Raw genomic sequence first — 24,349 nt, 5'->3', positions numbered from 1 at the left:
GCAGATTTGCTACTGGATTTTTTTAAAAATGCAACATGCGTTTGTCTTAAGGTTCCTTTAAGGTTTAGTCATCTGCAGGATGCAGTTGAACCTGGGGCTTGGAATTTTGAGGTAGTTGATTGGGGGAAAAGTTTCTGTTTTAGATATTTGAATAACTGGTATCTTGAGATGCAGTAAAACTTTTTTCAATTGGATATGCAAACCACTGTATTCTCTTCTTCAATCTAGATATACTGGATGCTTTTAAACCTGAGTTTGTAGCACCTTTGGTGGTTTGGTTATGCCATGAAAGTTGCCAAGAGAATGGCAGCTTATTTGAGGTAGGATGTTCGTCCAAATTAATATCAGATTTCGATTAATCTTTTGTATAGTCTTTCATGCAAATGTGTTGAGAAATGTTTTATATTTCTGCTTTTTCTTTTAGGTGGGAGCTGGGTGGATTGGCAAATGTAAGTGATGCTGCATACTAGAATGTTATGTGATATTCTTTAGGAAAGTTGGTACAGTAAAACTCCATTAATCTGGCAAGCTCACAACTGGTGCCAGATGGGCAGATTTTCCAAACTACTGGATGTTGTTCCAATTACTACTCCAACACACTTTTAATTTGCATTTTTTTAAGACATTACACTGTACAATAGTATAATGCATTTTCCAGTGAACCTTGTAAGTTTAAGGGGAGCAAGGGAAACAGCCCTGGTTAGTTTAAAAGGAATGCAGAAACTGGGGCCTTGGTGTGTTAATGGATGCTGGAATCAGCACCCAGTAAGCCAGATATTGAACCACTGGAATTGTTGAAGACTTGCATATTGGATTATCAGAGTTTTACTGTGGTAGGCATTTCATTTATTCTGCAAATATTTATGTAAACTGGAAAAATGGTTTGAGAGGATTTAAGACTGAAAATGTTTTTAAAACTAGAAATTTTGATGAGAGGTCAAAGATGTCTTGGGGTTTTAGAGCATAGAACATAGAGCACTACAGCACAGTACAGGCCCTTCAGCCCACAGTGTTGTGCCAACATTTTATCCTGCTCTAAGATCTATCTAACTCTTCTTCCCCTCCCCCCACTTTTGTGTCTTAAGCTATGACTTCATGATTTTCAACTGCTGTGACATTTCTTAAATGGCTGCAGTAAACATTTAATTTTGTATAAATATTGGAGCTCTCCTTTTAGGTCAGAGACAACTTCAGCACTGACACAGCAATCCATACTGAAGGAGTACTATAGTTTTAGATTCTGGACAGTTTGTCTTGTATTCGAGTTGCTAAATTTAAGCCTTGTCATTTCTTGCCTGCATACATAGAAAATTCATTGGGCAATTCAAAGAAGAGTAGGGAAATTATCCTACTCGGCCTGGCTAATATTAATGCTTAAGCCAGCATTTTGAAAATGGATTATCTGTTTGCGTCACACTGCTATTTGCGCTATACACAAATTGTTTGCTGCTGATCCCACAGTACAGAAGAGGCCATAAACCTATTTTGTCTTCATTGTATGAGAAATATTGATAGACAAGGTAGTAACAGCTAAAAATTTGTAATATATTTTTAAATTTTAAAGCTTTTGTCTGTTTCTTTAAATGTCATTGTTGAAGTTAATATCCTTGTTTAGAGGTACATTGTGTATTCCCATTTTTTTTCATTTCTAAGACCCTCCTTTCTTTGTATAAAATCTCCTGTATTATGTGCAGTTCTTCATAGATTTTTACTACCATCTGTTTTGTACTGTATCTTTGTTTATTAATGTGTGCTGCTACTTTTCACTGGTGCTAAGAGCACAGAGGTTGAATAGGCTATATGTTTGGTTATGCTTGATGAAAGGAGCTGAGTCCAGCAGAACAAACATCTTAATACTAAATAACTATGAGGATATAAGGACTAAAATTGTGCAGAGTTAGGCATTAATTAAGAGGAATTTGTTTTTTTTTTCTCTTACTGTGGTTAGGATGGTTCTGGCTCTGTATTCTGTATGGGAAAATTATCAAAAATAATTTCATAGAATTTAAGCTGGCTATGCTGAAGGATTTAAACAAACAGGCACATGTTTAAAGATTTAGTTAGGTTTAAGAATGGAAATACTGAACCCTAAGGAATCACTTGTCAGTGTATAAACACCCAGCCTGCTTACAGAACAATTGAAAAGCTTTTGCTATCATGAAAGACAACTCTTCAATTGTAATAGCAACATTTTCTCCTGCAATTCTATATGTAATATTTCAAAGTCAACATTTTTACTGTTTTAGTTGAAATGTGAAGGAGCTAAAAGCCTTTCTTTGTAGCATTTTGTTTTTCTGTTTATTTTCTGTTTGTTTGTATGATATTGTTGTTTCCCTCCCTTCTCAACAAGTCTTTGTTAATTATTTGGCTGCTGAGCTTGACAAACCTGCTGAAGTGAGATTGATGCCACACTGCTTCTGGGACTTTCCATAATTTAAATTCATTACAGTCATCATCTTTTGTCAATTTTTATTTGTTTGCACATCTAAATCATCATAGTTCTAAATGCTGATGTTGGTACATGAAAATACAGAAAAATAAAACCTTGAATATCTGTCCATTCACATTGATCTCTGGAATACAGGCCGTCCCTGGGTAATGGATGGGTTCCGTTTTTTACGGATGTCCTTAAGTTGATTTTTGTTTGCAAGTCAGAAAATACACAAAAAAACACTTTATGATAACCATACCTCCATAGTACTGTTGGCGCCAGAAGCGTGGCGACACTTGTGGGCTGCCCCCAGAACACTCTACGTAAAAGATGTATTTTACTGTGTGTTTCGATATACATGTGACTAATAAAGGTATCTTATGAATGGCATCAAAACCACACAAGACAGATAAGAAAGAACAACTACTAAAAGTGGAGAGAGAGAGAAACTACTAAAAGTGGAGAAAGAGAGAAACTAACTGCAATTTGTAGGAATGAAAGTATGTACATACATCGGACTTCTGAATCTAATGATGTGGAAGCCTGCTCATTTGTACACGTCCATAAGTCTGGCATTCATAACCTGGGGATAGTCTATAAATGTAACCTTTTGTGTTTTTTCTGAAATTATTAAACTTTAAGGTATCAGCATCCATACAAGAAGATTCAAGGCCTGTAAAATTTACATGTTTTTAAAGAGTATAAATATTCATCTCTTGAGGCAGTATTTTATTTCAATTAAGCATGTTTCACTTTTACCATTCCACCCCCCCCCGTACCCATTCAACCAGGATGTGTGGGTATGGCTGCTAATAATATAACTTATTGGTCCTTTAGGACATGTGTGGTAGCTGTCCAATGGGAGATAAATGCTTAAGGGCGTGCATACTTATATGGGAAAAGGAAATACTTGCATTTAAATAACACCTTCAAGACTTCTGGATGTCACAAAGCACTTTGAAGCCAGTGAAATGTTTTTGAACTCACAAAATGCTGGAGGAACTCCAGCAGGTCAGTAATACCACTGAGCCAGCCAGGATCTCCTGGTGGCCAGCCATTTTATTTCCATTTCCCATTCTTACACTGACGTGTCTGTTCATGGCCACCTCCACTGCCAGGTCAAGGCCAAATGCAAATTAGATGAACAGCATCTCGTATTCCTCCTGGGTAGTCTCCAACCTGGTGGCGTGAACACAGAGTTCTCAAACTTCCCGTAACTGCTCCCCCTTTGTCCCTTTTTCCCCAAATTTATTTGCCGTCTCTGTTTTCCTGACCCAACTGGCCCCCATCACTCACAGATTTTTCCCATCAGTTCTCCTTCCCACCTCCCTCCCTTTATTCTATGCTCTCCTATCAGATTCCATCATCTTCATCTCTTTGTCACTTCCACCTATCACCTCCCATCTTCTGAGATCACTTCCACTCTTCCCCCTGCCACGCCCCCCCCCCCCCCCCCCCCCATCTGTCTATCAACCCCCTCATCTATTACCAGCCAGCTCTTCCTCCACTTTTTTATCCTGGCTCTCTGCCATCTTTCTTTCCAGTCCAGATGAAGCATCTCGACCCGAAACATTGACTGTTCGTTTACCTCTATAGATGTTTCCTGACCTGCTAAGTTCCTCCAGCATTTTGTGTTGCTCCAGATTCCAGCATCTGCGGTCTCTTATGTCCTTGAAATTCTTTTGAAGTTAATTTGCCCTCAAGAAAGATCTGTGGCAGCTAACTTGCACACAGTCAGCTCTGAGATGATCTGTTTTAGTGACATTGATTAAAGGATAAATATTGGTCTGGAAACAAAGTGATTCCATAGCTTTTCTTCAAAGTAGTTCTGTGTGATCTTTTACATCTGCCTAAGATGGGAGTTCAAGACTCAGTTTAAAATTTCATCCAAAAGAAAGCATTTCTGATAGTTAACACTTCCTCTGTTAGGTATACAGTCAGTTCTGTACTTGAGTGCCAACCTAGATGTTTGTGTTCAAGTCTCTTGGAGCAGTATCCGAACCTACTACATTGATTCGGTTGCACGTGAGCCATGGACACTTCTGTATGTGTGCATGCGTCAGCATGTGAATGCAAGAATGTGTGACTGATTCTCAGTTTTCGAAATGGAATGAAGCTTCCCCTTGGTGGTGCTATAGGTCAACATTTTTACAATATGATCATCTTATAGCAGCCATTTTACATGCTAAATGGCATTCTTTGTGTGCTTTGCCCAGAATAGTAGGCAAGGTATGTATTTTCAAACCATTTTGTCAAATCAGCATTGGAAATAAAAATGCAGTATATTTTCGGTTGAAGTGCCTTGACTGCTTGAGCATTTTCACTGGATAGGGAAGAAGAGCCAATGTGCTTGATAGTAAATTGCTCTTCTCTCAGATTTTGACATGTTATTAATCACTTGATGGAAGGTGTGATCGCTAAACAGGAAATTATAAAGCTCTTAATAGCATCTGCTCCACTACAGATTTAACTGTGAACTAGAATACATTGTTTGGAGTTTGGAAATGATGCAAAAAATGTGAAAATTAGATCTTTTGACAAATGGGAAGGTATTCTGTTATTTGTTAAAAATGAAATAACACCAATCCAAGTATTAAACCAGCTATTTTTGTTTGATATGCCTATACCCATTTTTAGGTGAGAGTTGTTGGGTTACCTGTTTCCTATATTCCTGCAATATGCTTGCTGTACATTTGGACATGGCTGTAGAACAGCTTCTGTCCTGCTGTTATAAGAATATTGAACAGCCCCCAGTACGATAAAATGAACTCTTGACCTTGCAATCTACCTCGTTATGGCCTTGCGCCTTATATAGTCTGCCTGCACTGCACTTTCTCTGTAACTGTAAGACTTTATTCTGCATTCTGTTATTGTTTTCCCTTGTACTACCTCAATGCACTGCTGTAATGAAATGATCTGTATGGATGGCTTGCAAAACAGTTTTTCACTGTACCTTGGTACATGTGGTAATAAACCAATTTACATTGTATCCAGCCTTGGGGCAATGAACATCTGAAGATATGGCTCAGACTTATTTAAATTATATATGGACAAGCAAATTGTGAAGACCTTTAAAGGTCAACAGCATTACACAACATGGTATTTTCCTGGCAGTCACCATATGTATTTCTGTTTTATTGTGATAACTCTTGTATTGTGTCTTTTGTGACGGAATGAAGTAACCTGTAAATTTGATTATAAAAGAGTATGAAGTTGGGGATTTTTTTGAATGGAAAAGACTGCTAAATAACAAATACATTTCAAGGTATGCAGCTGGGAATCAAGTTTTGAAATTGTCTGTCAAAACCTGAATAATAATGATCTCTTCCCAGCTTTTTTCTGGCACCCTCTCTTTTTAGCTTTACCTCGCACTCGGATGTAGTAACCCCAACTGTATGGACTAATGTATTGCACTATAGGGATTTTTTTTTAACTTAAGTTTTTTGAAGCTGCAGTTTCCTCCATAGTTTCCTTTTCTGTTCAAGTAATGATTGGAATTTGTGTTTGCTGAGGTGCCCACTGCACAGTCCAGATATCTTTTTTAAAAAAAACTTTAATCCTTTGGCAGTTTTAACAACTAATGTACTTCTCATTTGAAATGGAAGTGAAATTCTTTGAGTTGTATGTAGGTTTTACTCTTTATTCACAGTCGTCTTTCCCAAAGGTAAATGGTGATCAGATTGATCTTCAAGACTATATTGGTCATAAATATCCATTGAACCTACTTATTTGTACTGCTTTGAATGAACTCAAGACCAGTTACAATATAATCACAGGCAGAATTATACACTTTGATACCACTGCTTCATTAAGCTACCACTCCTGCCTGAGCAAGGACCTGGATCTGCTGCAATTTGCCTACTGCCACAACAGGTCTACAGCGGATGCAATCTCACTGGCTATCCACTCTGCTTTGGAGCACCTAGACAACAGCAAAACAGACTTCAGGCTGCTGTTTATCGATTACAGCTTGGGATTCAACACCATCATCCCCTCAGTAGTAATCACCCAGCTTCTAAACCTAGGCCTCTGTACCTCCCTCTGCAACTGGATCCTCGACTTCCTCATTGAGAGACCACAGTCAGTGCAGATTGGTGATGACATCTCCTCCTCGCTGACAGTCAACACAGGCACATGTCAAGGATGCATGCTTAGCCCACTGCTCTGTTCTACTGTACACTCATGACTGCGTGGCTAAGCACAGCTGAAACACTATCTACAAATTTGCAAATGACACCACTGTTGTTAAAATCTCAGGTGGCAATGAGGAGATGTACAGGAGTGAGATAGATTGGCTGGTTGAGTGGTGTTGCAAGAACAACCTTGCACTCAGGGTCAGCAAGACCAAGGAATTGATTGTGGACTTCAGAAAGTGGAAGTCGGAAGAACGTGCACCAGTCCTCTTTGAGGGGTCAGCAGTGGAAAAGGTGAGCAGCTTCAAGTTCCTGGGTGTCAACATCTCAGAGGATCTGTTCTGGGTTCAACACATTGATGCAATCATGAAGAAGGCACACCAGCAGCTCTACTTTGTTAGGAGTTTGAGGAGGTTTGGTATGTCACCAAAGACTCTTGGAAATTTCTATAGATGTATGGTGGAGAGCATTCTGACTAGTTGAATCACAGCCTGGTACGGAGGCTCCAATGCACAGGATCGTAAGAGGCTACAGAAGGTTGTAGACTCAGCCAGCTCCATCACGGGCACAATCCTCCCCACCATCGAGGACATCTTCAAGAGGCAGTGCCTCAAAAAGGTGGCATCCATCACTAAGGACCACCACCATCCGGGAGATAGCCTCTTCTCGTTACTACTATCAGGAAGGAGCTACAGAAGCCTGAAGACCCATACTCAATGATTAAGAAACAGCTTCTTCTTCTCTGCCATCAGATTTCTGAAAGATCCATGAACCCATAAACACTACCTCATTATTCCTTTTTTTTTGCACTATTTTATAATTTGTCTTTGCACTGTACTGATGCCGCAAAACAACATATTTCACGTCCTAAAAGTCAGTGATGATAATTCTGATTCTAAAGGCTCTCCTCCAACCTTGTCACTAATCATTTGTAGCTTGTAAGTCAGCTCCTTGCAGGTTCTCCACTGAAAAACAGCCAGGCATCTATCCAGCCATAAAGTTACCCATCAGTAAATAAAATACAGATGTTTGGCAATTGATTATCTGAAATATTATGCCCAAGACTAAATTAGCATTAAAAGGTTTGTCTAGATAGTAGCTCTTTGGTCTGATGTGAGCTTTCTGGGTAAACCAAGTTTGTCAGTTTATCAATGAAATATAACTTCTCTTTTATTAACAAGATTAACAACATGTATTAGTGGATTTGTACTTTTGTTGCAGATTAGCATATGCTACACCTTAGTTAATAAGCTTTCTGGAATGAAATAGGATGACTTTTGGCAAATTGCCCAGTGTCGCTGATAGTTTGTCCTGAATAGATTTACGAGGATCTTGCCAGGTCTCGAGGGACTGAGTTAATGGAGAGAGGTTGGGCAGGTTTGGACTTTATTCATTGGAGTGTAAGATAATGAGAGATGATCTTATAGAGGTGTATATAATCATGAGAGGCATACAGTGGCATGCAAAAGTTTGGGCACCCCGGTCAAAATTTCTGTTACTGTGAATAGCTAAGCGAGTAAAGGATGACCTGATTTCCAAAAGGCATAAAGTTAAAGATGACACATTTCTTTAATATTTTAAGCAAGATTACTTTTTTATTTCCATCTTTTACAGTTTCAAAATAACAAAAAAGGAAAAGGGCCCGAAGCAAAACTTTGGGCACCCTGCATGGTCAGTACTTAGTAACACCCCCTTTGGCAAGTATCACACTTGTAAATGCCTTCTGCAGCCAGCTAAGAGTCTTTCAATTCTTGTTTGGGGGATTTTCACCCATTCTTCCTTGCAAAAAGCTTCTAGTTCTGAGATTTTTGGGCTGTCTTGCATGCACTGCTCTTTTGAGGTCCATCCACAGATTTTCAATGATGTTTAGGTCGGGGGACTGTGAGGGCCATGACAAAACCTTGAGCTTGTGCCTCTTGAGGTAGTCCATTGTGGATTTTGAGGTGTGTTTAGGATTGTTATCCTGTTGTAGAAGCTATCCTTTTTTCATCTTCAGCTTTTTTACAGATCGTGTGATGTTTGCTTCCAGAATTTGCTGGTATTTAATTGAATTTGTTTTTCCCTGTACCAGTGAAATGTTCCCCGTGCCACTGGCTGCAACACAAACCCCAAAGCATGATCGATCCACCCCCGTGCTTAGCAGTTGGAGACGTGTTCTTGAAATTCTGCACCCTTTTTTCTCCAAACATATCTTTTCTCATTGTTTAGAATAGAATAAAGTTCTATTTTAAGTTCATCAGTCCACAGGACTTGTTTCCAAAACGCATCAGGCTTGTTTAGATGTTCCTTTGCAAACTTCTAACGCTGAATTTTGTGGTGAGGACGCAGGAAAGTTTGGAGAAGACAAGGGCAGAAGAAGTGTGGAATGCTCCCACGAAAACTGTTTTTACCAGCTTAATAAATGTTTGAGTGATTTTTGAATGCCACTGACAAAAGCTATTAGGGAAAATGAAGCCAAGGCAAATTACAGGAACTAAGCTGTTGATTTTGTTTGGCGAAATAGGGTTGAGGAGTTGAATGACCTGATCTTCCTTTGTACCAGTGATCCTGTGATTTTTAGGATTTGAGTTTTCATTTGTTCTCTATTTTTGAAGATTTTGGTCAGTCACTTGTCCTGGTTCTTTTTTTTAAACTGTTATTTCATAACTCCCTCTTACTTTTGCTGCTGAAAAACCCAACAACTTTGTGATAGCATCCAGGTGCATTTGGGTGTTTATTACTTTGAAATTCCACCCTTATGTTTTTTTTCTTGAAATATCTTTTTATGATGTTGGAATTTGACTCTTGGGTAATAATATGGCATAGAAGGAGGCCATTCAGTCCATTGAAAGGCATTTAAAAGAGAGCTTCTTGTAGCTGGTTACGCTTAGTAAGCAATTGTAACAGATGCAAGTTACCTAACACTAGCACCCTTGTAAAGTTTTTGGATGGATTCCCCTATGGATGTAATTGGGAATTGCTGCAACTTTGGGCTCTGCTGTTGGACTCTACAGGATGCCCAGTATGGGAATTTAGGTGGGTAAAGGATTATGTAGAGTGTGGAAATTCGAACATGGTTGCAGATGCTTGGAGTAGGGATGGTTAGGAAGCATGGCTTATTCCTCTCAGAATCTGAGCCATCTCTCTTGAACATTCTAAATCATTTTGGATCCAGTGAATGATTTTTGAAGTGTAGTCACTGTAGTATGAACAAATATGACTTCCAGCTTGTATTTTGCATAAGATGAGCCACCATTTTGCTATTGAGGGGAATTATTTTGCCAAGAAGTCAACAACTGATCATCTGCTAGAATCAACAGATGGGTCCTTGGTTTAATATCATCAATAAAGATATAAAACCCCTTCAGTACTACACACATATCAGCCAGATTCTGTGCTGGAGCTCTGTGATGGGGGTTGAAGCTACAATATGTGCTGTTACCTGAGAGAGGAGGGACAATAGTAGCTATTTTGTCAGCACTGTGACTGGCAATAATTTATGAAGACTTTGACATGTGCCAAATTAATTTTGAAATGTGATATTTTCAGAGGGGCTTACACAAACTAATTTGGTTTCATTTAAACACTTTAATATGAGGTGTTCAATATAAAATAGAAGTACTGTTACTTGAATCCTCAGATCAATGCTGCACTTGTTTATAAATTAAATTTAATATTTTTCTGTTTTGAGCAGTTTAAGTTCCACAATTTTCAAACTTTTGAGAAATGTTTAGAAATGAAACATCTTTCTTAAATTTGAATAAGTTATATAAAAGTTTGAATAATTTATCTCCTTCAGTATAAGTATGAATCTTGGAAACAATTTGTATTATGCCTGGCTTAAGTCAGCAACCATTTTAATTATATCTCTCTTTTGAGTGCGTTGGGAGCGAACACTGGGCGCTATTGTAAGACAGAAGAATCAACAAATGACACCCGAAGCAGTGCGTGACAACTGGGAACAGATCTGTGACTTTGATAATGCAATTAAACCCAAAAGTTACCAAGGTAATTTTTGAAAACTTTGTGAAAAGAAAATTAGGATTTGTGAATAATGCAAGAACCTAGTATCTACTGAGGGTATGGCTCTGAAATGACCCACTTTTAACAAGCTGGATAAAATAATAGTGTCCATTGATATGGTATAAAGTGAAAGTGAGATACTTTACCTTGGTGTTGTAACTAATAATGGAGTTGAAACAAGGGGCATTAAGTGATTTTTGACCACTAAATTTTGGAAGATAACATATGAAACATTTAAAGAATTGCATAGAGGGAGGTCATTCCACTCATTATGCATGTGTTGGCTTCTTGTAAAATGACCATTCCATAACTCTATATATCTGATGTTCCTTCAAGGTAAAGCACTATCCCCATATCCTAACCTGCAGCATCTGATTTACCTGTCACTCCTTTGTTTGTTGACCTATATTGGCTTGATTTTTAACTGTTCTCTGTCTTTTGTTAAATCCCACAATGGCCTTGCTGCTCCTATATCTCTTGTACCCTACACCCTCTAAACCATCCAAGACCTCTGTGCTCTTCCAATTCTTGGTTCTATGTCCTCCGTTTTAATTGCCTGACCTTGCTTTCAGTTGCCGAGTTTTAAGCTCTGGAATCCTGTCCTTAAACTCTTCCAGCTCTCTATCTTTTTATGATGCTCCTCAGAGTCTACAAATGTCAGTCACATTTGTAATAACTCATGATATGGCTATTGCCAAATTTTGTTTACTACTGGAAAGCAAGAATCTAGGATGTTTCATGAATACACTTTTGTTTTGGACATACCTAATTCTCGTATCAAAGCTAACATTGAATTGCTTCCACTATCCTTTCTGGCACTTGATGCCTGTGGATATCAGAAAATCTTTATCTGCTTGTTCTGTGCTCAGAGTCCCCTCACAGACTGTGTTGCACAATTCTACTTTCTCACATCAACACTATCAATACTAACCAGATGTCGATCACTTGACCATAACCCGCCATGCTTGCTTTGTTCTGCTACTCGCTGCACTGGTTATGTATATCTGATTGGCTTTTTAACTGCCTGACTAAGTGCAGCTCAGGAGGCTTGTTGATTGTAAACAACGTGTGTCAAGTATGAGCAGGAGTTCCATAGTATGCTCTTGTATTTTGTTGCAGATACATTTTATGAGGTACTGAACAAGCTGGGCACTAACCAGGAAATCTCCACAAATCCAACCAGTGGCCCAGTGCAAACTAGCACTTCAAACGTCAATCCAGTAGGTGTCATCTGTAAACATAAGGTGCCAGTATAATTATCACAGAAGCAGTCCTCGTATATCGAATACTTGTCCTTGAATATGATCTATGTGTTGTTATTTAAAAAAAAATTGTCCTTAAGGGCTTTTCTACAGATTGTCAGATAATCCAAGTGGTTTTACTCCATGGAATTTTTAGCTCGCTGGAGAGGGAAATTCAGATTAATGTGTTTTATCTTCATCTACACTATTTCTGTCACCAAAGTATCAAAGCAGAGCCAAATGATCTATTACTTGTGTTCCAAAGTAAATGTGTTTTAAATATCAGTATAAACTATTGTGACCCAAAAGTGTTTGAAATCTGTAATGGACCCTTCAGATGTACCATGATGTATATAATTTAATCTCTGCCATATTGGCTATCTAAATTGTCTTTGTTCTACTCATAGATTTTACTTGTTGCTCAAGAATTAAACTCATTAATTGCATCTCCCTTTCCCTTCGCACTCCTTTTAAACATTTTTCTCAGGTCCAAGTACTTAAACATTTTAATGTTTCAACTTCTTATCCTTATTTGAGGATACAGCAGCCTCCACACCTACGGTCCTATTTCATTACTTGGAACTCTTGTGGATGCTGCATTTCCTAAAGTTGGCAGGCTTTCTTACAGCCAGCTAAGTCATTTATTCTGGAAATCCTCCAGCATAAAGTCAGTCTTGATTGCTCAGGTGCTCAGTTCCATTTTCAGTTCCTCAGATATAAATCAGTCCATTTGTAAATGCAGCAAGATTCAGGTTTGGGGCAACAATTGGTGAATAACATCTCTCACCTCTCCTTGATAGTAGGTGGTTACCATTGCCAAATATCTTGCCCTCAAACCCCTAGGGTGGTCACTGTTGACTTGACACTTAATTCTGCTAATCACATAAGTACTGGGGCTTCTAGTTCCAACTAAAAGCTTGGTGTTATTTGTTCCTTTACATTTGTGTCTATTTTTTCATTTGTGAATTTAAGTGCCTAGGAATATTTTCTGTATTTAAAAACATTTATTATTTAAATGTCAGTAGTTTGTTGCACTAGTCAGTAGTTTGAAGGGTTATTGTCTTATTGAGGAACCCATTAGCAGTGATATACTTGTGTGCTTCAAGATTATAGAAAGTTTTTTTTCCCTAAGCTTTGTAGGGAATTAGTTTGAAACTGCATATTTGCATCAACCTCAGTCTTTTTTTTAATAGTTTTTTTTAATGCAGGTTGAAGCTATAGGTAAAAAAATGCCTTCGATTGTATATACCTATACCCATCTGCAGCCTATTCTCTATGCTCTTGGAGTTGGCATGACCACAAAGGATCCAGATCACTTGAAGTTTCTTTTTGAAAGAAATGAAGAGTTCTCTTGTTTGCCTACTTTTGGGGTAATTCCTGCCCAAAGTGGCATGTTTGATCTTGCATCTGTTCCTGGACTGATCATCGACTTCACAAAGGCAAGTCTAGCAGTCATTTTGAATAATCCTTCATTTGTTTTTGTTATCCATGCATAAATTTCCTACAGTTGGCTTCTTGTAGGATCCTGTCATCAACGGTGGTTGTGGGATTTAAGACTCCACAGTATTAATCTAGCTTTATGCCAAATTAACTTCTGTGTTATTGATGCTGTCAGGATCAAGCATATTTTTTTTAAAATGATAAACATGTAAAATCTTAGTTATGTGTTTGTGATTAAGTTTCCAAGTGCATTGTACTTTTTGTCTCAAAAGGATAAAATGAAATTTGTGTTTATTGTACCACTAATAACTCCAGTACATAAAGTCATTTTGGAAATGCTACTTATTATCCAATTTTTTTCCCATGTAATATTCTGTTATTTCCTACTGCTTTTAAACTATGACATTTGTTACAATTCCATGGAATATGCTTGTGCTTTAATACGGCTGCAGGATATAGAAATTCATTAATAACGCAGCCTGAAGCTGAAATAGATATTGTAGTGCTTTTCCTGAATAGCTATACAGATTGTTCTGTCAACAGTTCATCCATCCACAAAAATGCATCTGATTTTTCTAATGGTATATTTGTAAGTTGTTATTTAGAAGGAAAATAACTTTGTTTTAAGAACCAATGCCCACATCATGGTGAAAACACTTAATTGATTATATGTCCTTCACGGGACAAGGCGGTCATTGTCCTTTTGAAAGAGGGGTCCAATTTTTGAAAAATTGAATTGGCCTCCCCCATTCCACCACCCACCCAATTCATCTGACTGAACTACAGTCGTTGTCCATGATCGTGTCTGGTTCAATCTGGCCTGCTTAGTCCTTGGCCATTGCATCTGTTATGGCTTCAATTTAGTCTGATACTCATTCTCAGATGGTTTGTAGAATGTGTCAACATCTTTAGATCAGGAATTTCTGATGCTCGAAACATTTGTGTTTGGGATACATCTTGATTGCCCTGCAGTATAGTGCCACTGTGCGATTCTGAAAACAGTTGTTACACTTGGATAATTGGGTAATGCAACTTGGTTGTTGGATTACGAGAGTAGCAGTGGCTAGAAAGGAAGGTAGTGGTTGATAGTGTTAAAGGATGTGAGGCACTGTTTGTTTGCAGTAGGTCATGACTTGTAACAAGAGGTCAAGAGGAATACTATAGAAAGTTAAAACACTGCAGATGCTTGAAATAGGAAATAAACCACGATGGGCATTTCCATTTTGACCTTGTCTGTGGCCTCCTCCACTGTTACAGTAGGGCTGAATGTAACTTGAGGAACCACTCCTCATCTTTCATTTGAGCACATTGCAGCCTTCAGAGCTCAATATTGAATTCTCCAAATTTGGGTAACTTGCTCTTTCCTCCTGTTTTGTATCAGAACCAGTCATTTCTGCCCATCGTTGTTTTGGTTTGGTTTTTCTTTCTTTTGTAGTTCTGGCCTGCTGGGCATGTCCCACCGTTGCCATTAGCAACACATTACACAGATAAAAGTTTAATCTGATCTTCATTGCTGCTTAACTGCCACATTATGTCATCTGGTCTCACCCTATCAGAGAGATTCCCTTTTTGTTCTCCCATCCCTCCATTTTCTTTACTATCTAGTTTGCTCTCTTGCCCCCCCCCCCCAATCCATCCACTGTTTCCCTTTCCACAGGTGCTGTCTGACCTGCTAAGCCTGTCCACTATTTTTTTTTAATTTTAAATTAATCTTTGCATTTTTTTTTTACTTTGTACCATAGTGGATAACTTCATATTTGTCCTCACAAGTAATTTCTCTCATCCTTGCCCATTCATTCAGCCCGTTTGTATTCCCTCTCTGCGTTCTCCTTGCAACTTTCACTGCCCACCCTACCCCACCTGAGTATCATCCGCAAACCTGATGTATTGCACCTAGTACCTCATGCAAATCATTGATATAGATTGTGAACTACTGGGCACTATAAGGTGCATGGAGGGGGGCGGGGGGGCATTGGAAGGCTAAGCTGCATCTATTTTAAAGCAAGGAGCCTGACTAGTAGGGCAGGTGAAATTAATGTTGATCAGTAGGGGTATATGATACTTTTTCAACCATGTCTTGTGATTGCAATAAGAGCAGGATTGACAACATTGCAAGGCACAAAAGTTTCAGGCATGATGGGGCTGATGCTGAAAAGAGGAGGGGCATTACATTATTGATCAAGGAGCCCACCTTTACTCTTATGCCATAATTTGAAGAGCGTTCAAATACAACCTCCCTGGGTAATGAGGTCTGTGTGAGATAACGGAGCAGTTATGTGAGTAATTTGGAGGTATAAGAGGAATAATCATAGTAGTCAGGGATTTCAACCTCTCCAGTATTGAGTAGGATTGCCTTAATATGAAAGGATTAGATAAGAAGGAATTGTTAAAGTGCATCCAGGAGAGCTGTTTGTCCCAGCATGTTGTTAGCTTGACTAGGGACAGAACAATGCTAGATCTATTCCTTGAGAATGAAGCTGGGCAAGTGGAAGAAATGTCAGTGGGCAAGCACTTTGAGAATGATCATAACTGGTTAGGTTTCAAAGTAGTTACGGAAAGAGACAAGGATAGTCCAGAAGTTAAGTGTCCTAATTGTGCACAGTAGAATATGCTCTAAAACCAGAGGGCATAGGTTTAAGGAAAGGAGCAAAAGGTTTAGAGGGGTCTGAGGAACAATTTTTTTTCTCCCAGAGGTTGTTTGGAATCTGGAATGCACTGCCTGAGTGGGTGGTGGGAGCAGATTTAAGAAGCAACCAGACGAGCATTTGTCTTGCCAGGGCATAACAGTACATTGGATTAATATGGACAAGTGCATGGGCATGGTGAGCAGAAAAGCCTGTTTGTGCTGTAAGACTCTTGATTACACTCTGACTCAAGTTATTAGTTACAGTCACCTGACTCTGAAATGACCCATTTGTTCCCATTGTTTTCTGTACGTTAACCATTCCTCAATCCACACCAGAATATTCCTGCCAATCCAATGTGCTCTTACATTGTTTATATGCTTAAAGTGTGGCACTTTATTGAAACCTTGAAGTCCAAACGTAAAATGTCCACTGGTTTCCCCTTATCTATTCTGTTATAACATCAAAAAAAAACTGATTAATCAAATAGATTTCCCTTTAATAAATCCAAGTTGACACTACTCACCATTTATTGTTTTCTGCATGTCTTGTTACCACTTCCCCAATAATCGATACTAAAATTTTCCCTAGTACTCTTGGGCTAATTGGTCTGTGCTTTCCCCATTTTTCTCTCCTCCCCCTCCTTTCTTAAAGCATGGGGTCATATTTGCTAACTTCCTGTCTGTGGGGGCAGTCTGGAATCAACAAAATTTTGGAAGATGGCAGCAGTGCCTCTACTATCTCCATGGCTAACTCTTTCAACATCTTGAGATATAGTTCATTAGCTGAGGATTTATCAGCTTTCAGCTCCATTAATTTCTCCAATATTGTCTTTAAATGATGTGCTTCTTTTTAGCTCCTCATCACACCATACCTGTTGTTCTGAACTATGTCTGAGGGTTTTTTTTTGTGTCTTCTTCCCTGAAGGTAGAGTTAGAATATTAGTTTAATTTCTTTGCTATCTCTTATCTTCAGTCTGGGGCTCTCAAGAACCCACATTACCTTTTTCTAATGTTTTCCTTTTTACTTGCCTATAGAATTTTTTACAGTCTGTTTTTGTTTTTTATGGCTGTCCCTTTCCATATCAAAATCTTGATGGTGCTTTCCTGGATTCTGAAATTTCGACAGTTGTCTTGCCTACTGCTCTGATCTAATGCTGTCTTCAATTCGTTAGCTTTTGGATCACTTTTCCTGGTGACCTTTTCTACCTTAATGGGATGCATTTGTTATAAACTATGTACTTATCCCATCACTGCACTGTATTTTAAAATCTTGCTTAAATATTAATTAACATTTTGTTTTGCAATTTGATGATGCACTTTTGGGTTTACCAAGGGATTCATAAATGTATGTTGGGTTTTCTTTGTTTATTAAAGGTGTTACATGGGGAACAATATCTGGAACTGTACAAACCGCTGCCAACTTCAGGTAACTGCAGTTTTTAAAAATCACAATATAATTCTAATCCAGTCATTGAACTACTGCAATGGTGTTCCTGTAGGAAAAATCCCAAAATAGTTCCTTTCAGTGAAAAACAAGTGTCAATACAATGTCTTTGAGAGGAGATGGGGAGTAGCTGTTTGCTCTGTCAGGAGAGCCAGTAACCGGAGGGTACCGATTCAAGCTATTCAGTGAAGTACCAAAGGATGGATGATTTAATTTTACAGAGCAAATTGTTAAGTATCTGGCAATTATTACATAGTGGTAGCAACTGTCAAAACTAAATTGACTATATACTTGGAAATTAAAGTAATGAAGGACTGTTAAAATGAGGCTAAATATTCCTATTAAAGAGTAAGTATGGCACAGTAAGCTGAATGACCTTTGTTCTGTCACATGAAGTCAGTGTTTCCAGCCCTGATTTCCTTGAATATGGTGTGAAGTCCTTGAAGAAAAAAAATCACAGATTACCTTGAAAAGGCCAAATAGAACTAGTTTTAATTTGAGATTAAAGTCAAATGCTACTGCCAAGAAGATCTATTACAGCAAATAACACACTATTATATTATGGTGGTCATGGTACTCAACTTGCGACTAGAGTAAGTTGTGGAATTGATTTTGTAAATCAGTTAATTTGTTTCTTAGAACCAAGGAAATGGCAAAATTGCTGCCTTTCATGGGAGAGAAGCTGTCCACCCATTCCTGGTTTGGTCAATATTTGATGGGGATCTTGCACTTTGTGAATGATTCTTAAACACTAACAGTGAAATTGGAAAATCTAATCCCATCCAACCTCTTTCCCATTCTGAACTATTTAGGTTCTTGACCAACATGCTTTTCAGCCAAAGAATTAGGTAGTTGAGTCCCTTGAACATATTCTGCCTTTTACACGGTATATGGATAATTTGCGATCTAACTTCATATAGCTGCCTTTGTTTCTACTTCACACTTTTTGTTAACAACAATCTATCAATCTCAGATTTAAAGTTAATAATTGACCTAGAATTAATTGTCATTTGCAGAAGTAATTTCCAAACTTTCTCATGTGGAACTTCAGGCTAAACCCAAAGGAATTAATTTTTTCTTATCAATGTCTAATCTTTGGAACAGATATGTCAACAAATCCATTCTCCCCACCCTTCCCCACCCTCCACAGGTGCTGCTTGACCTGCTGAGTTCCTCGAGTAGACTGTTTGTTGCCTTCAACCCTTCTTGGTCCACTACTCACCCACTGGCCTCTGTCTTACCACTCCCCCTCTTATCTTTATACTGGTTATCTTCCCTCTCCACTCTTAGTCCTGATGCAGCGTTTCAACCCGAAATGTTGACAATTCCTGCCTCTTTTTCTCCCCACACCCCCCCCCCCCAGCCCCAAGATGATGGTTAACCCACTGTTCTTCCACAGCATCTGCAGTCTCTTGTGTTACCAAAATTATGTTCTTTCACACTCAATTCTCCTTGCCTTCACAGATCTTTCTCTACAATTGAATGTCTAATACGTGCATTCACCCAATCCCACTTTATCAGCTTTCCAGCTTGCATAATCCATAAACTCCAGGCTGTACAGAATGTCTTGTCTTTTTAAACACCTAGCTCCTTATTAAGCTCTCCTAACCTTTCAGATCCCTGAAAACTAAGTTCATGATTCTTACTCGACCTCAATTTCCTCTATTGGAACTCTGTCCACACCCTACTCTCAACCCAGTCCCACATCTTTTATTACTTTTGGTCATCAATTTTCTTGGTACGTTTCAAGTTCTTAAGTGTTCGGTATACTTAGTTTTCAGTGTTCAGAAATGTTTAGATTGAAAGTGTGTAATTCACGTTGCTGCTTATTAAAACTGACTTTATCAATCTGTTGTAAAGTGAAGCTGTTTTCCTAAGCAGCCTTAATGTTTTAAGGAGGTTAAGAAGTTTAATCTTTTAAGGCTAATTATTCTTCTTGTAATTGATAGGGACACTGAAGTCGGAGTGTACCATTGCAGATATTCTTGATAAAGGATCTGGTGCTGTTATACTTGTAGATAGTAAGTTTCATGTCATTCACATTTGCACTTTGCAGTTTCATTGTAAATTTTAACTACTCAAACCAGTCTTGCATGTTCTGTCAGCTTTTGGTAATTATTTTTCTTTCCTTTAAGTTTGTTTGCTATGTATTTAATTCTCACATTGTCAAAATGTACAAATATATTGTCATTAATAAAAAGGGATATTAGCTGAAAATGATAATACTGTTAAATACTTCTGATTTAAACATACTTACCTAGAAAATTGAACGCTAAAGGCTGTTTATTTCTGTGCTTTGCAATTGGAAATACACTTTTCATGGGCAAAGTGAAATAGCAACTATATTTGGGTCAATTTGCATCACTTTGGAAATTTGATGAGCACTTCCTAGTGTGAATCACACTTTCTGCATCAATTGTTATCGTTTCCCCTTTGGAGCATTGCTGGGAAAATTGGTTCATGTTGAGCTGATCATAGAGGACAAATGGGTGTTAATATGTTTCTCTGGTATGGGACCCAGCTAATGCAAATCCTGTTACTTAGATTCCACCCTTTAGGCTCTCCACCTGCACTACCACAATCCAATTACTGATCACTGCCCTACTTGCCCATGTTCCAACAGCTCTCTCCCTTCTGTCACTCCCCCAAACACAAGGTGGTTTTGATCTCCACGTAGCAGAGCCTGCCAACCTCTCTTGGCACCCATCTCCAGCCCCCTCAACCTCGAGCACCACCACTAGCTCTCCCATAACTCTTTGACTGCTGGGCTTCACTTTTATCCCTCCTCCCAGCTTTTGAGATCTAGTTTTGGTTTTGGACATGCAAAGGGAAATGTGAAGAGAATTAAATAGCACTTGAGGTTTGCTATGGTGGACCAACAGCCAAATAGGTGGTGCATCATTCAGTAGCCTTATGGTGGAATTTTATATGAACATCAATTCAGGGTCACTATCACCTTGTTTAGAAAGCATTTATGTAGAAAATATTTGCAGTGTCCTGCAATTGGAAGGAAGAATTGGGGTTATACCAGGAGATTGCAGATTTTTGACTTCATACACTCCTGAAGGATATGAAGTCATAAAATACCCTGCCAGTTAAACAAATGTTAACCTTCTCTGTATGTTTGGGTCATCCCTTAAATTTGTGTGATTTCTTTTTTTCTTGGTACATCTACTGAACCTTCACTTCGACTAAATATCTACAAAGTTAACAGTAATGCCACTTCTTTTCAGTTCATACTTACAATGGGGGAGACTTGGTCTGCTATAACCAGTTCTCTTTATTTGCTGTTGGAGCTGGAGGCTTTGGTGGAAAAAGGATGTCTGATAAAGTTAAGGTAAGTATGCTTGAAGAATTTTTAAAAATCCCCTCCATCATGTTAAGTTCAGACTATTCTATCACAATATTGTGCGTGTTAGCACAAAGCAGGTACTTCCAGTCCAAGCAAGATGAATATATAATTTAATTAAAAACTGGTCATATCAAACATGGAATATTTCATAATAAAATTTTGTAAGCTCATGGATTTTTAAATTGGTTGGTTGTTAAACTAAAATCTTCTACCTTTTACTTAATTTTTAGCAATAGTTATGAGGTAAAATCACTGCAGCAGAACGTGCTAGGAATACAAATGCATGTTTTTAATATAAGAATTTTTTTAAGGAAGAATTTCAATCTTATTTTGTGTGATTGTATGTCATACTGCACCTCCAATGTGAAATACCAAGTAACATTTATATACAGGAAAAAAACCATGCTCAACTTTTCCATCACCTGCAATCTGCTTTTTGTTGACTTTTTGCCACCCTTCCCCCCCCCCCCCCCCCCCTCCCATTTAGTCTTGGATAAACTGCAATTTCCTACAAAGCTGGCATCTTTGGCTTCATCTTGTCATAAATGTATGGCTATTGTCACAGTCTGAACAGAATGTTTACATTACTGGAATCTTATTTGACCCTTGTGATTCCAACCTGATATATGCATCATCAAGATTGCTAACTTCCACTTCATTATATTATCCATCTCTGACCCTGGCTTATTTGCTGATAATCTCATCTGTGCTTTTGTTACTTCCAGATTTGATTATTCTCGGACTTACTCTCATCTTGTATCTTCCAAATGCTTGCCATTCAAAACTCTGAATATACTAACTTACACTCACTCCTGTTCATTCAACACTTTTGTGCATGCTGATCTATGTTGGGTTTCTGTCTATTATGCCTGAATTCCCCAGAGGCATAGTCTGTCCCTATTTCTGCCACCTTCTCCAGGTCTATAATCATTTGAAAGTTGGGAGTTCTCCATCTCTGACTTGGAAATCGTGGTCCCTAGATTTAAATTTGCCAATTGTACCAAAATTGACAGCAGGGAAGGACTTCCCAGATGCAGAAAGATACCAGTTGTCTTGTTAGGTGGGCACATCGTGATGCCTAAATTAATTCTGGAGCAATGAAGTTTTGCATTTTGGTGGAGCAAACATGGTGAGGGAGTGAATGAAAGTGGTTGGAAGCTAAGCTGTTTGGAAGAAAAGAAAAGCATTTGGAAAGCATTCAACAGATTTGTCAAGGTAGTGAGAAAAGTAGATAATGAGCTTAAGAGGACAAATAAAAATGGTTTTACTATTTCCACTGGTTGCATTTCCTCACTTAGTTCCATGTAACCAGTTCTCTCTCACATGCCCATCCACTCCTCCTGATGCCACTAACACCCACCTACACTCAGTAGTTTACAGCAGCCAATTAACTTATCAACCAGTGCATCCTTGGGTGCAGGAGGAAACCTGAGCACCCAGAGAAGCCCATGTAGTCACAGAGATAATGTATAAACTCCATATAGACAGCATTGGAGGTCAGGATAGAATGCAGGTCGCTGGAACTATGTGGCAGCAGCACAGTTTGTTGCAACATTGTGCCACCTGATGCTTTTCACCCAGTTCATATTGTGTGACAGTCAATTATTTATTGGCTTGTTATTGAACATAATATTTTTTTGAAAACATTAATAAAATAAATCTTGTTTTGTCCAGGTTATTGTGCATCCTCCTAATAGACCACCCGATGCTGTGATGAGTGATGTAACTAGTATAAACCAGGTATACCTATCTTGCTTATGCCAGTTTAATATGAGCTTTCTTTCAATAGAAAATCCATTTCTAGCAAATATAACTAGGATGAATTTAAAATGCTCACTTGTCTTTAAGAATCACCAATATGCTTCCAATACTTTTGGTAATATACTTGTATTACTGATTTACCATATTATAGCGGAAGATTTGGTGTTGGAGACTATAAATATGGAGCAATTCATGCAGTTTTCTGCAGCGTTTAAGAATTCTACTACATATTGTTGCAAAATTGATGGGAGTAAGTTTCTTTATGTAGAAGATGGATCAAAATGTCAAAATAAGCTAGATGTAATTTAGAAAGTAAAAAGAACACAGTTATCTCAGTTAATTGGACTAAAGGAAATTCTGTCCTTTTGCAATATACATGTTTAATAACCCATTACCTTTCATCCAACTTGTACTGTGTGCTTATAATTTTATTTTAAACCTGAAGTATTCCTGTGGTATAGTACTGACTGTATGTAGAACAGGCCATTGACATCAAAGCAACATTTTGCATCAAGAAGCCCTGGTAAAACTGAAGTTCATTGGACATCAAAGTGAAAACACTTCAGTGTTTGGAGTCATACCTCACCTAAAGAAAGATGGCTGTAGTTTTTGGAGGTCAGTCATTTCAGCCTCGGGACATCACTATGGGAGTTACTCTGGAAAGTGTCCTTGGCTCAACCATCTTCAGCTGTTTCATCAATGACTTTCCTTCTGTCATGAGAAGTGTGAATGTTCGTTGATGATTGCATAACTGCACAATTCAGTAAATGAAGCAGCCTGTGCCTGCATATAAACAACATTCAGACATGGTTTGACAATTGGCAACTAACATGTACACCACAAAAGTGCCAGGCAATGACCTTAAACTCCACTGAACCAGCTTCATAATTATAGTGGCTACATGAGCAAATCAGACTAATGTAAAAAAAAGTTGCAAATTTAATTGATTGTGAAATGTGTGTTGAGATGTTGCAAATTAGTAATGTGTGACGAGTGCTTTTACATGTCATGGAATACTGTACTGAATAAGAAGGGAATGATTCCTCTGTTACAGGCTGCTTTATATCGACTGAATGGAGACTGGAACCCTTTGCACATTGATCCAAGTTTTGCAGCTGTTGGAGGTAATGAAAAATAATTGTATTAAAAGAAAAGTTTTGCTCTCTGGTTTTATTCTTTATAATAAAACTGAGGTCATTATTAACAGCATTCCTAATTTTCATGTTCCTTTTGAAAGCTGGATGTGGGCAGTATCACCAAGAGTGCAATTATTATCCATGATGAGATGCAATGAGAAGATTATGGTAGTTCTTATTGTTTAGTTCCTTGTGGTCTCTATAATAAAGGTAATCTTACATTGGTATTAGATAGGGAATTTCAAGATTTTGATACAGCATTAATGAAGAATTGCAATGTGTCTGAGGTAGGATGTAGTGTGACTAAAGGGAAATAAACCATTAACACAAGAAACGGGAGCAGGAGTCGACTATTCAGCCCCTTGAGCCTTCTTTGCCATGGATTAACGTCATGGATGATCTTCTGTCTCAGTGCAACTTTCCAGCACTATCCCCGTGTCCCTTGATTCCCTTTAATGTCCATAGATATTGATTTCTGCTTTGAATGAACACCATGATTAAGCCTCCGCAGCCCTCTGGGATAGAGGGCGTCAACCTTGGGAATTCACTGAGTGAAGACGTTTCTCCTCATCTCAGTCCTAAGTGGACAGAGTTGATGTAGCTAAGCTGTTTCCCTTGGTGGGTGAGTCCAGGACTAGAGGGCACAGTCTTAGAATTAGAGGGTACCTGCATAAAACAGAAATGAGGAGATATTTCTTCAGCCAGAGGGTAGTGAATTTATGGCATTCTTTGCCACATACAGCTGTGGAGGCCTGATCATTGGGGGCATTTAAGGAGGAGATT

The 24,349-nt window shown here is 38.4% G+C and overlaps 1 protein-coding gene across 6 annotated transcripts in view; it reads left to right on the top strand.

The window, feature by feature from the left end:
- hsd17b4 (hydroxysteroid (17-beta) dehydrogenase 4) overlaps positions 1-24,349 on the top strand; it is an 86,962-nt gene that overhangs the window by 27,289 nt on the left and 35,324 nt on the right. For 2 of the 6 annotated variants that reach the window (XM_052020414.1, XM_052020413.1), the window contains exons 9-18: positions 229-320; positions 425-449; positions 10,423-10,551; positions 11,686-11,786; positions 13,073-13,246; positions 17,248-17,299; positions 19,267-19,338; positions 20,551-20,654; positions 22,344-22,409; positions 23,485-23,554. In XM_052020414.1, the coding sequence (XP_051876374.1) occupies positions 229-320; positions 425-449; positions 10,423-10,551; positions 11,686-11,786; positions 13,073-13,246; positions 17,248-17,299; positions 19,267-19,338; positions 20,551-20,654; positions 22,344-22,409; positions 23,485-23,554 (885 nt within the window). Of the gene's footprint in view, positions 1-228; positions 321-424; positions 450-10,422; positions 10,552-11,685; positions 11,811-13,000; positions 13,247-17,247; positions 17,300-19,266; positions 19,339-20,550; positions 20,655-22,343; positions 22,410-23,484; positions 23,555-24,349 lie in introns of all 6 variants that reach the window. The other 4 variants (XM_052020410.1, XM_052020409.1, XM_052020412.1 and 1 more) reach the window with 3 other exon arrangements.

Source organism: Pristis pectinata, chromosome 7, assembly GCF_009764475.1.
Source record: "Pristis pectinata isolate sPriPec2 chromosome 7, sPriPec2.1.pri, whole genome shotgun sequence".
NCBI classification, from domain to species: Eukaryota; Metazoa; Chordata; class Chondrichthyes; order Rhinopristiformes; family Pristidae; genus Pristis; species Pristis pectinata.
Note: the sequence above shows the minus strand (reverse complement) of the source record. Positions and strands in the feature narration are given on the sequence as shown.